Source organism: Spermophilus citellus (genome assembly GCF_964194105.1).
Source record: "Spermophilus citellus genome assembly, chromosome: 1".
Taxonomy (NCBI): Eukaryota; Metazoa; Chordata; class Mammalia; order Rodentia; family Sciuridae; genus Spermophilus; species Spermophilus citellus.
In genome coordinates this window covers 192,969,510-192,983,590 of record NC_138182.1, presented here as the reverse complement: position 1 = coordinate 192,983,590, position 14,081 = coordinate 192,969,510, and the positions used below count along the sequence as shown (strand labels likewise).

Below are 14,081 nucleotides of genomic sequence, written 5' to 3'. Positions count from 1 at the left end.
TGTCTTTTTATCATCTTTGGTGTAATCATATAATACTTTTCTGTGCACAACTATTAATATGTCAAATGATATTGATTTTACAATACTAACAGCTTTATCCTTGAAATCTTATTAGATTTTCCATCACTTCTGGGGTCAATTTTGACAAACTATATTTTTCTAGTAAATTATCTATTTTATTCAGGTTTTCAATTTTATTTTGCTTAGAGTTAAGTTAAAGGGGCTTTTATTACTTCTGGTTTCCTATCTTTGTGTTGTGTTGTATTCTTGTTTCATTACAACCTAAGTGCTGACAAGTATATCTTTGTTTTTGTTTTTTTACTAAAATAAAATAATAAAGCAGTTCCATTTTAAATATATTAAAAAAGTTTTCCCAAACTTCTTAAATTAATTAGTAGTTGAGTCCTCCACATTTCATTGGGTATCTTTTGCCTGATACTTTTCTCCCTCCTTGCTTGCTTGCTTTTTTTTGTTTATTTATTTATTTTTTTTTATGTGGTGCTGGGGATTGAACCCAGTGCCTCATGCATGCTAGGCAAGTGCTAGACTCTGAGCCACAACCCCAACCTGCTTACTTGCTTTTAATTTAGTACCACAAATATTTTCAATTTATTTTTATTTTTTGGTACTGGGGATTGAACCCAGGGGTGCTTACCCACTGAGCCACATCCCTAGCCCATTTTTATATTTTATTTAGAAGCAGGGTCTTTATATATATATACCTTTATTTTTTATATCTTTATTTTATTTATTTTTATGTGGTGCTGAGGTGCCCAGTGCCTCTCACGTGCTAGGTGAGTGCTCTACTGCTGAGCCACAACCCCAGCACCAAGACAGGGTCTTGATGAGCTGCTTTGGACCTCACTGCTGATGCTGGCTTTGAACTTGCTATCCTCCTGCCTCGGCCTCCAGACCACTGGGATTATAGGTGTGCACCATTGCACCCAGCTATTTATTTATTTATTGTGGTACTGGGAGATTGAATGCAGGAATACCATACCACCGTTGAACTACATCCCCATCCCTTTTTATTTATTTGAGACAAGATCTTGCTAAATGTGGATACTAGCCTTGAACTTGTGATCCTCCTGCCTCAGCCTCCTGAGTTGCTGGGATTACAGGTATGTACCACCACACCACACTTCTTGCCTTCTTAGGATATACATAGACATTTGGATCAAAGTCTAGAATACAGTCTTTTTCCTTTCTTTTCCCCCACCCACACTTACAGGATGAGGGATCTCATTAGTGGACAACTTAACTGCAGAGAAATAAATTCAGATGTTTGCATTTTCTCAATAAAGTTAAAGATTAAGAGATTTTCCCTGTTTCACAGGACATGGCCGCTATAATGTGTTGGCACAAGTTTTTTATTTTGTTTTGGTTTGTTTGTTTGTTTTTTGAGGTACTCCCTAGTATCTCAAACCCACAGCCTCCCTCATGCTAGGTCAAGTACTCCACCACTGGGTCACTACCCTCATCCCCTAAATTTAAAAAAAAATTTTTTTGCCAAATGATTTGTAGCTAAGATATATTTGGCACAAATTCTTACAACTGCATAAAAAGCATTCCAAAGTAAATTTATAATTTCACAAATTTTGTATAAAGCAGTTTGGGGTTAGGGTGAGATAGCTGCTGCATTCTTGAAGGGACTATAACGTAGGATATTCCCCCATGAAGTATCTATGTTTTCTGTAAAATTAGATGAAGCATCCTGCCTTCTGGAACAGAAAGAACTTTTAACGACTGGGATTCTGGAGATGATCAAAATTTTAATTGTCCTTTTGAAGAGCTGAATTTTTTTTCTCTAATAAAGAGCACTTTTAGTAATTTCTGCTTATCTTGCCTTTTTGCTCTTATTGTGATTGTGTAAAGTTATGACCTGCCTCAACCTACCTGTGTGTACTTGTTTTTTCCCTTATTATTTTAATGTAAAATTGTCTGTAATGTTGTTTGAAATAAAGAATGTTAATGTTTACATTGTTAAAGTGTCAAATCTTTACCTCTGCCACAGTTTTTAATGTGCTGTATATTTCCAGACCTACTTATTAATAGTATAATGTTAAACAGAAAAATGAATGCACTTATGAATTTCTTCTTCATTTTTGAGATGTCTTCTCTGTCTTTAAGAAGCTGAATTACTTTTTTTATCTCTTGTTTCTCAGTAGGGCAAGGGAGTTTTTTGTTTGTTTTTAACTGTAGATCAACATTAGGTCTTATAAGAAAAATTAAGTGTGTATTTTTATATTATAACTTATATGTTAACTTAGCACTTTTATTTTTCACTCTGCCATTTGTTACTTAATCCTAACAATGTCCCTATAAATTACATTAAAGCAGGTGGTAAATATCTATTTACAAATCAAAATGAATTTAAATAAAAGGTCAAAGGCTTTTCATTGACCTTGCCTGCAATTGAGACCCAAGTCTTCAGATACAAGTCTAGTGCTCATTTTTTGAAAACCATAAAGACTTTTGCAGATGATTCCTACCCACCAGGAGTCCCCTTCCTCCTCATGTGCCATCAGGTTGTTACCAGGGTTATCAGTGACTCTGACCATTGTAGAACTCTCTAGATCCAAGTGTTTTGACTTGTTATAGAACTCCAGTATTGTTGTGACTAACCAATGCCATAACCTGTCTGCCTTATCCTAAATAATGAATTTTCTTTTTCAGAATCATTTTTTAATGTCAAGATCTTTAAACCTTGTAAAGATCTTTTAACTATCAGATAATTAAGACAGCAGGAATTTATTCCAAAATGAGTTTGACATTAAACTCTTGAGGAGCAGGTGGTACTGTGAATTAAATCTAGGGGCTACAGCCTCAGTCCCCTCCCCTTTTTAAGACAGTGTCTCACTAAATGCCCAGGATATCCTCAATCTTGGAATCCTCCTGCCTTAGCCTCCTCAGTAGTGGGATTATAGGCACATGCCACCAAGCTGGGTGACATTAAACCTTTTTAAACGAGGAACTGGTGTCCTAAATCTTACTTGGTTAATCCTAACATAATTCCTAGCATTCTATGATTCTTCACATCAAGGATCTCTATTACCTGGCTATCTTTTCTATCTTCCTAGTCTCCCTCTTCTTTCACAGTCATATACTAGCAGTCATACTGTGCCTCACTTCTCTTGGGCAGTCTATTACTAAGATCATCCATTTTCTTTGTCTTTTAGCCTCAGTTTGAGTACAGTGGGCCCCAAGACCACATATGCCGTAGGATAGCCTATTACCTTCATTCTTTTGAGTAAATTTAATATAAATTTATATTAGAAATTCTTATGTATCATCTTCCTATCAAAAAGATTTAAAGTCTCATCTAATGCTTTCTTTTATAACCATGTTATAAATGACTGTGTTTAATGAGATCTTAAGAGAACCTCAGAACTACTTCACCAAGGGTGATGTTTACGACTAGCCTTTTTTTGAATGAAAGTGATAGAATGGAGTATATGATCTCATTAATTCATTCTGGCTCTAAAAATCTGTTACAAACAAAATCCAAAAATTAGCACTACTAATATAAATAAATCTCTTATCAGTGATTACGAACATTATTAAAAGTTCTCTTCTTCTATTTTAATCCCATTTGTCTTCAGTTAAGACCCAGTGTTTCATCCTCCTAGAAAGATGCTACTGCTTGAACTACATTGTTTTGAGATCAAACCAGAACATTAACAATTCTTCTTTTACATGTCTCGAGAGTTTTATTTCTTTTATCCCTTTCTTTAAAAACACGCAGCCACTATATTTTTAGTAGTGAATTTCAAAATCCTTTTTAACCTTATAGGTCCAAGGGTAGCCAAGGATGGCTGCAGCTTCATATGATCAGTTGTTAAAGCAAGTTGAGGCACTGAAGATGGAGAACTCAAATCTTCGACAAGAGCTAGAAGATAATTCCAATCATCTTACAAAACTGGAAACTGAGGCATCTAATATGAAGGTATCAAGACTGTGACTTTTAATTTTAGTTTATCCCTTTTTATTCAATATTCTCTCTTGTAGACTTGATGATAGGTAAGATACTTACCCCCAAAATGTATTTTAAGGTAAGCAATAATATGTAAACTCCTGTAAAATCTAACACTTATACTTTTAAATAAGATATACTGAATTCTTGGAATGAATCATATAATGTAGCTAAAAGAGACTAGTTAGTTCTTAGTTATTTTTAAACTTAAAAATAAGAGACCAACTTCATCATCATTACAGTGAAGCAAGGTTTTCTGTGTAGTTCATAAAAACTAGCCTCAGGATTTTAGAATTTATCTCAAATATGAAAAATACTCTTCCTTCTCTACTTCCTCAGATCTTGTCAGCTCTTAAGTGCTGCAGTGATAGATGATCAGGATGCCCTAGTGGAAGGAGCCATTAACTGAAAGTCAGTACCTGTTCCTATTCCTGACTTTGCCACAAACTGAGCTATATAACCTCTGGTTACCCTTAAGGACTTAAATTGTCTTATTTGGAAAGTACAGGCATCATACAAGCATAGGTGATTTCCATGGCACCTTCAAGCATTGAAAAACTGAGAACCTCCAGAAAATGTTATATAAAGTATGCAGACTGTAATGAGGAAAACATTTTAATTTTAAAATAATCAAGGTTAAAACATTTTATTTCTAGTTACTCAGGTAGAATCTCTTCTTACTGAATTTAATAACTTTATAGAATTGGAGATTATTAACAATCTTTTTTTTTAAAAAATTAAATTCTTTTTCTTTAATTTTTTTTTAATTCTTCCTTCTTTGTGTTGTTTCTGCTGCTTGGCTATTTTAACATCTGAATTCCTGACTATTCTTCCTGTCTGCTCACTACTTTTATTCCTTACTCATTTCTTAGTCTATCCAGTACTTTTTCTACATACTTCAAAGTCTCCTTTGTTCTGTAGGCTTTTGTGTATCACTGAAGTAACTATTCTTGCTCCTCTTTTACCTTTTGTATTCAATATCATAACAGTTCAATCTGTTGCTTTTGCATACTGTTCTTCCTGTCTACCTATCTTTCTATTGATTTTCTTCTATTCTAATTGCCTATTTATATGGTAAAACTTCCCAACAATGACAGATCTCTAAAATATCTACTTTGCTTCTGTCCTTTTGGAAATGGATAGACTATAAACAAATATTTTTTTTTCCTTACCACAAATTATGTATCAGTCACTTTAAAAACACCCGAGTCAGTTACCTAATAGGATAAAAGAGCTATTTGGTATCTTAATCCTGATCAACACAGTGCAGAGTTTTAAAGATACAGAATTTCATCTACCTCAGTGTGGTGTATTTTGCAGAGAACTCCAAGCCGACCTAGATGGATGGTAAATAATCTGTTTTTTAAAGTTTTTAACTACTTCAGCAAACAGAATTTATTTTTGGCCCTAGATTAAATATCCAAAACTGACAAAGAAAGTGGGGAAGGGGGAATGGAGGGAAACATTTTAACTTACCCTTAGATCTATCTCCATGCTAAAATGGAAAGTCTCAGAGAGTGGTAATACAAGTCACACTCTTAAATCTCTATGGTGAAATATCATGTTGACCAGTTATCCCTGTGGTGTAGCTATCAAGCACTTGAAACAATGTCTGAATGCAGCCATGAGTTGATTCAAGCCTCTGCAGACATTCTTGCAAATCTATCCGTATGTTTCATTAGGATTAGACATCTGGTATCAACAGTTACCACTTTTACAGTAAAATTATTTATGCAATAAATAGGACCTATTTATTTGTCTTAGAGGTATTGATACGCACAGGGCTTTGCCTGTGCTAGGCAAGTACTTTACCACTGAGCCACATCCCAATTTGTAAAAAGATACTTTTGTAGTTGGGTTAAATTTAGTGAAACACAATGGTTGTTTCCCTCCTCCACAAAAAAAAAAATGCTTATTATACTTTGTAATACATTATATAACATTGAATCATGTTTTCTGATCATTATTAGCCTATTTACTACAAACCAAGTATGTCTCTTCCAAGCAGGTGACCTGAGTCTTAAATTTATGCAGTAGTACCATCTGGTGGCAAAAGAGGTTATTGCCTTGCTGCTGATTACAAAACATTTATGCAAACTATAAATGTTTTCATTGAGTGTGTGTGTGTGTCATCCAGGGGAATATTTGGGGAAATGAGAGCACTGACTATATATTTGAAGATATTAACAAGTGGTTGTTTTTTAGGCATAATGTTGGCATCATGACTTGCTAGGAAAGGTCCCCATTTAAATATACATTGAAATATTTACAAATATTTCAAGTATGATGTCTAAGATTTGTTTTCAAAATAAATCTGGGGTGGAGAGGTAGAAATGGAAAAGGTTTGGTGTGGGAATAGATGAAACAAGATTGACCATGAATCAGTGATTATTGGAATGAGTTGTTACATAGGGGTTACATAGGGGTTTGTTATAATATTTTATATACTTATGAATGTGCTTAAAATTCTCTGTAATAGAAACATAATAAATCACACAAATTGCATGGGATTTCAATGACCTGGAATCAGCTACATGCAAATTTTTAATTACATTTTTTTAAAAGAAAAGTTATTTGCTATATTCTTCTTTTGGGGGGTGAGGGTTACCAGGGATTGAGCTCAGGGATACTCGACCACTGAGCCACATCCCCAGCCCTATTTTGTATTTTATTTAGAGTACAGAGTGTCACTGAGTGGCTAAAGCACCTCACTGTTGCTCAGACTGGCTTTGAACTCGTGATCCTCCTGCCTCAGCCTCCTGAGCCTCTGGGATTACAGGCATTCACTACCACACCTGGTCTATATTCTTCTTTTGAGTTGAGATCTTGTTATGATGCCCAGACTGGGCTCAAGTGATCCTCCTGCCTCAGCTTCCAAAAAAGCTGGGGCTACAGACATGAATCTCTGCATCCTGTATACTTCAGGACTAGAACTCAATTTGATTGATTTAAAAATTTTTAAGCATAACAACAGGGTAAATATGGTCATGTAGAGATGTGAAGCATTTAAACTGAGAGATGGCACAATATTAGAATTGTCTAATTATAAGCAAATTATTAATGAAGTATTTGCATCTTTGTTGTGTTTTCACAAAACTATATATTTGTAAATTGCTGTATAAAGTGTAAAACAGTATACATATGAAGTATATCTTTTCAGAGATCAAAAAATATGAAGTGTACTTTCAGAAAAAAACCTATAGCTATGATATACTGGGAAACAGAAATGGATCAAGTAGCATCTTCCCTGAAATGATATAGTTGCTCATTGATAAATGGTATTACTAATCAGACCACAGCATATTTTGTTTGAAATGATTAATTCTGCAACATTTCTAAAAGCTTAAAATATTTTAAAAATGAGTATATAATCTTATTAACTAATTTTAAAACTATTTTTCAGAATTTATAAATTCAAATAACTATATCCTTCTTCAAAATTACATGTATTTTTATTTTTTTTTCAAAGGACGTTTAGTTTATTCGTTTCTAATTTCTTCACGATGGATTGATCACTTTGATACCCAAAAATGTTATATCAACTTAGTTACCCCGGTAGTGTATGATGTTACTCTATTTTAATTTTTGTAGGTCTCTTCACATACACAGCATTTTAAAAGCTACCATTTCTCAAATCTTTTTCAAACATTGTGTTTGGAATTGCTATATAGTTGCCACATTTCTTCTTCTTTTTTTTAATCTATATATTTACTTTTTATTGAATTTGTTAATGTTACATAGTGTTTGCACTGCCCAACCACACCCTATGTTTTCTTCTAAAAATTCTTGGAAATTGAGTACCTCTTCAAGATTGTATGCAGTATGCAACCTCAGACAATCTTACTAGAAAACTCTGGATGAAATATAAAAACCATGCTTGAGCCCGATCAAGATGAGCTGAGATTATTGGTGATTGTCTTCTGCAGAGATGTTGATTCTGGGTACAGAGGGATGTTTATCATTGGCACAAGCAGAAAGTCTCGGCTAGGGGTAAAATATAAAAACTGTTGGAGATCTTGGTAAACATGACGGCAAGATATCAGTGTTGGCACTCAGGAGCTGCAGACACATGGTTGATTCTTACTGTGGGACGTTGGCTGAGTCTACTTGTAATGAAGGAGGCTGGGGATAGACTAGGAAGGAGGAATGCTAGGAGGAAAAGTCTTGCTGAAAGGAAAGACATTACTTTACACAACGGGTCTCCGCAAGACATTTGACAGATTTTGAACTTTGTGGTATAGGAGATTAAAGACCAAACATCTAAAATAATAGAAGCAAACCCAGAGATGAACCATATGTTCACATTAATAGTCAAGATTTTTAACATAAGTATTGTGTCTTTGTCAGGGGAGGAGAAAGAAAGAAAAATGGACAAAATGGCTAAAAATGGAAAACACTGTTGTGGGTTGGTTTTTTGTTTTTTTGTACCAGGGATTGAACTTGGGGCACTTTTCCACTGAGTACATCCCAAGACTTTTTTTTTTTTTTTTAATAGATTTAGAGACAAGGTCTCACTGAGTTGGTTAAAGCCTCGCTGAATTGCTAAAGCTGGCTTTGAACTCAAAACCCTCCTGCCTCAGCCTCCAGAGCTGCTGGGATTTCAGGCATGCACCACCCCAACCAGCCAATGAAACTTTGACAGAGAATTGAATCTAATAAAGATCAAATAGATTTCTAGAACTGAAAAATATGTTTGATATTAACTTATTAAATTGGCTTGACAGAATGATGAACACAGAATTAGTAAACTAATGAGAAGACAGCATTAGTGAACTTAAAAATCAATAGAAAACACCCAACTGAGCACAAAGCAAAAAAAAAAAAAAATGATGGGGTTAGAGTTGTAGCTCAGTTGTTGAGTGCTTGCCTAGCACCACATATAAATAAATAAAGTTCCATTAATAACTAAAACAAATTTAAAGTTTTTTTAATTGTATTATGAGGCACATAAGCAAGTAGACAAATTATAGTTAGAGACTTCAAATGTAATTGAAGTCTCAGGAGAAAGAATGGAACAAAAGCAATATTTGAAGAGATAGTTGCTGAGAATTAATTGATGTAGGGTTATTAAGACAATGTGGTAAATGTAGGAGACTAAAAGACTAACAGGAATAGAGTTCATAAAAATATCTATACATATGGTAATCTGATTTATGACCAAGCATCCTTTATAAATCAGTGAGGAAAGCGTCCTTTTTTGTTATGTGGTGCAGGAGTAATTGAATTATCTGTATGGGGAAAAAGAAAAAAAAAAAAAAAACAACACAGAACCTGATCTCATCCTGTACTAAAATCAGTCAAGACAGATTATAGACCTATATGTTACAGTCAAAACAGTGGCTTTTAGAAGAGAATATAGGGAATAGCTTCATGTCTAGGAAGGAGGCAAAGATTTCTCAAACAGGATTATCAAAGCCTTAACAATAAAAGGGAAAAGATGATATCATCTGTAGACTCTTGTTATGCTTCTAATAGAAAACATAGAATAATAGCTTGGAAGAGACAAGATTTCTTAGGACATGTAGCAGACTAAACGTAAAAGAAAAAATTTAAAATTTGACTTCATCAAAATTAAAAATCTGTTTTCCAAAAGATTTCATTAAGAAATTGAAGAGGCAGGGCTGGACGTAGCTCAGTATTAGACCACTTGCCTAGTGAGTATAAGTCCCTGGGTTCTATTCCCAGCACTACCAAAAGGAAGGAAGAGAAGGAAAGGAAAAAAAATGAAAAGGTAAACCATAAGAGAAAATATTTGTTACACATTTATCAAATATTTACTAACATACATGACAGAAGGGCTTGGTTCAGAATATATTAAAAATTCTTATAAACAGTATCCCAAAAAAAGGAAACATGGTTTTTAAAATATGGTCCAAAATTTGAAAAGACAATTCAGAAAGGATGATAAGTAGCCATTAAGCACATGAAAAGTGGTTCAACATCATCTGTCATCAGGAAATAAAAAGATTGTTTCACTCCTACTCAGATAACTTAAGACCGGTCACCCCAAATGTGGAGCATTGGAATGTTGAGACATTGCCATCAATGGTGTAAAAAACCACTTCAGCATATTCTTTTATAGTTAAGCCTTGTGACTCAACATTTGAACTCCTAGAAATGTCCACTAAAAGATGAGTGCAATAACATTTATAATAGCCTCCAAACTGATAACCACATATATGTCACATCAAGAGGAAAAATAATAAATAAACTGGAGGATATTCATATAGTAGACTACTATGCAGCATTTAAAAAATTATGAGCCAGCACTGTGGCACATGCTTGTAATCCCAGCAGCTGAGGAGACTGAGGCAGGAGGCCAAGTTCAAAGCCAGCCTCAAGAACTTAGGCCCTAAACAACTCAATGAGATCCTGTCTCTAAATAAAATACGAAAAGGGGCTAGGGATGTGACATGCTCAGTGGTAAAGTGCCCCTGGGCTCACTCAATCCCTGTCATCAAAAAAAAAAAAAAAAAACTGATAATGCGACTGTATGGATGTATCTCACAGGTAACTATGTTAAGCAAAAAACAGAAGGCACAAAAGACCATATACTGTATGGTTCCATTTGAAATAATATTCTGAAGTCATAGTAGTTATTTCTGGAAATGAAGACGGATTGGTAAGGCATTGAGGGAATCCTCTGGAGTGTTGAAAATGTTCTGTGTTTTCACATAGGTGGTGATTATAGATGTGAAAATTCATTGGGTACTTAAAATGAGTGTGTATTTTTACCTACATATGATATACCTCAATAAAAGTGGAAAAAGATCTTGAGGTTTCTTTTCTTTATCAGGTCATACTGATGGTATCACCTTAAAGGCAAAGTAACTGAATGTCTATAAGTTTATGAGTCCAGCTTTTGTTGGTAAGGTTCATATGAAACTCAAAGCACTTAACAAAAATAATTTAAGGTACACATCATTGGGGTAAATTAGTAACTTTCCAAGGTGGCTACCATGAAACTCTTTTTTTTATTATTTTTTAATTTTAAATTTCAGTGATCTTATTTGCTTTTGCTTTTATTCATAATACCTTATCTTAGTAGATTTCTAATAATACAGAAAATTTTTAAAAATAACTTTATTTACAAGTTGTGCAGATTCACTATTTTTAAAACTTAGGAAATTGTTCAAGCAGAAGTATCACGTCACCCATTTTTATGTGCTTTTTTTTTTTTCTTTTGTGGTACTTGGGATCAAACCCAGGGCCTTACACATGCTAGGCAAGCACTGTACCACTGAGCTACACAAGCACCATCTCCCCTTGCCTCCTTCCTTTTTTCCCCCTTTTAATTCATAATCCCATCTCCAGAAACGGAGGTGACCTTTTTCTTTATTTTTGTACATTCTCTACAAACATATTTGATGGTATCTTTATTTTACATCATACTTTTTTTCTTACATGATAGATTATCATAATCTTGTCATTAAAGAGTTTGTGTTTTTCATAGTTGCATAGTTTTCCATCATGTAGCTAATGCTGTGGTTTATTTGATCTTTATTATTATTATATTTTTGAATTTTTTAGATCTTCATACTTTTTCTAATATATAATGTTTAAGAATTGGGGAAAAAACAAGCAAAGAAAAATTCACTTGCAGTCCTAACCTTCATAGAATAACATTGGCAATGTCTTGATGTTCTCTATTTAGCATCACCAGTAGTTGAGAACTTGTTCAAAATGCAGATTCTCAACCTCCATCCCAAATTATTGAATCAGCAATCTATGTTTTAATAAGATCTTTGGGTGATTCTGATCCATGTTGAGGATTGAGAACCACCTCTAGGCTTTGGAAAAGAATCTTGTAAAGAGAGGTCTGATCAGAGCTGTGCTTTAAGGGTTTATTCTAAGAGTGGATTTACCTAAGAAAGAAAATAATGGCATCAAAAGTCAGGAGGCAGAGCATTAGTCATTTGAATATCTACTAAGTGTAAATCAGTATTTTAGCAGATTGTACTTAAATGTGGCATATAAAAGCTTAAATATTAAATTGTTAAATAACAGATAATAACATTAATTTGGGTGGTTTTTTTGTGGTCATGTTGATACAGGTTTAAGAGACATGGATTCTAAACAACTTTTTTTTAATCAGCTTCAACAAGTCTTATTTGGTCTATCTAAAAAATGATATTGTTTATTGTTTAAAAAGTTAAGAGATAATGCCTTTTAATTGTCCGTACAGTATCTTCCACAGGGACTCCTCATAATCACCACTATCACAAATTATCACTTATTGTTATTGAGATATAATATATTAATGATAATGAATAATAGGTAATATACACAGAGTGATCCAAGATGACATTTTTCCCCTTGGCATACCTGAATGCCATGAAACACTTCATGTCTTTAAGAAGTTTTTAGAATTTCATCGTGTTAGGGCTGGAAATGTGGAAGAGTGCTGGGTTCAATCCCCAAAACCATAAGCAAAAACAATTTATCATGTTAATATTGTGTGTTCTTTTTTCACAGGAAGTACTTAAACAACTACAAGGAAGTATTGAAGATGAAGCTATGGCTTCTTCTGGACAGATTGATTTTTTAGAGCGTCTTAAAGGTAGATTTTTTAAAAGATGTTTTAAAGTAATTTTTTTAAGCCCAAGTTGGTAACATTTGGTATGTAAATCCAAGTACACTTTCTTTTGACTTGGGTAGTGATATCAGTTTTCTTGGTTTATCAAACTTACCCATTACAATGTAATATTTAAAGTACAAAGTATTTGCTTGTCTTTCTTTAAACGTTTAACTGACTTTTAAAATAAACTATTTAAAATCTCTTCTTTGATACTTTCCAGCTCTTTTTAAAGCTCATTGCTATTATGCCAGTCACAAAATAGGATTTTAGTATGCTGTGTGCCACAGACTAAGTGGTAAATATATCTGAAGAAGTATTGTCTTTCTCTGTTCCATCCAGGATAGTGCTTTGTTTTCCTAATATGTAAGCTAATTCAATGCCATTTTTAGCAAAATTTGTTTTAAAAATGCTTTTCTCATTTTGTTGCTGGAAAATTCCAGTGACAAAATAGGGAAAGGACTTAGTATTAATTGAAACTAGTCAGAGAAATTACTTTTAGATTTTGAAATATTATCTAAAGAGAATCTAAGGAGGGGCCCGGGTTGTAGCTCAGGGGTAAAGCACTTGCCTGGCACCAGTGAGGCCCTAGGTTTAAGCTTCAGCACCACATTAAAGAAATAAATAAAATAAAAATCTTTAAGGACATTTTGTCTGAAAATTCCAGTGACAAAATAGGGAAAGTGCTTAGTAATAACTGAAACTAGTTACAGAAATTACTTTTGGGTTTTGAAATATTGTCTGAAGAGAATCTAAGGAAGAACATTTTGTCTGATTTCCTTTTTAATTCTACCTGTTTTTCTCTGAGACTCAAGCTGATTTTCCAGGGAAAGTCGAGCCATTCTGAATCTAAATAATTGTTTATTCAGCCATGTATATTTGTAGCTAAAATATGAATGTAAGATTTTACTTTTAAAACAATATTAGGGCTGGGATTGTGGCTCAGCGGTAGAGCACTCGCCTAGCACGGGTGGGACCCGAGTTTGATTCTCAGCACCACATAAAAATAAAGGCATTGTGTTGTGTCCATCTACACCTAAAAAATAAATATTAAAAAAATCAAATCCATGATAACATTAAAAAAAATCCTCTCTCAGCTATTGTTGGTTTAAAAAAAAACAATATTAGGAATATTTTGCATGACAAAAGCAGTTGTTATATAAAAACTTGTCTCTGTTTTATTTAGAACTTACCTTAGATAGCAGCAATTTTCCTGGAGTAAAACTACGGTCAAAAATGTCCCTCCGTTCTTATGGAAGCCGGGAAGGATCTGTATCAAGTCGTTCAGGAGAGTGCAGTCCAGTTCCTATGGGGTCATTTCCAAGAAGAGGGTTTGTAAATGGAAGCAGAGAAAGTACTGGATATTTAGAAGAACTTGAAAAAGAGAGGTAACTTTTATTCATTACACAGTACATATTAACTTATACACTCCAAGTTTATTATTGGTATTTTGTAATATAGAATATACATTATGGATTTATGGTGGGTGAAGAGCATTTACTTTTTTTTTTTTTAGGTTTTTGGGTTTTTTTA

The 14,081-nt window shown here is 33.8% G+C and overlaps 1 protein-coding gene and 1 long non-coding RNA gene across 3 annotated transcripts in view; one reads left to right on the top strand and one right to left on the bottom strand.

Annotated features, from left to right (window-relative positions):
* LOC308651072 overlaps positions 1-14,081 on the bottom strand; it is an 86,963-nt gene that overhangs the window by 10,792 nt on the left and 62,090 nt on the right. For both annotated transcript variants that reach the window (XR_014022482.1, XR_014022483.1), the window contains one exon: positions 13,742-13,854. This is a non-coding gene — a long non-coding RNA (uncharacterized lncRNA). The remainder of the gene's footprint in view (positions 1-13,741; positions 13,855-14,081) is intronic.
* APC (APC regulator of WNT signaling pathway) overlaps positions 1-14,081 on the top strand; it is a 131,484-nt gene that overhangs the window by 59,855 nt on the left and 57,548 nt on the right. The window contains 2 exon segments of the mRNA XM_081297773.1: positions 12,449-12,533; positions 13,735-13,936. Of these exon segments, the coding sequence (XP_081153899.1) occupies positions 12,449-12,533; positions 13,735-13,936 (287 nt within the window).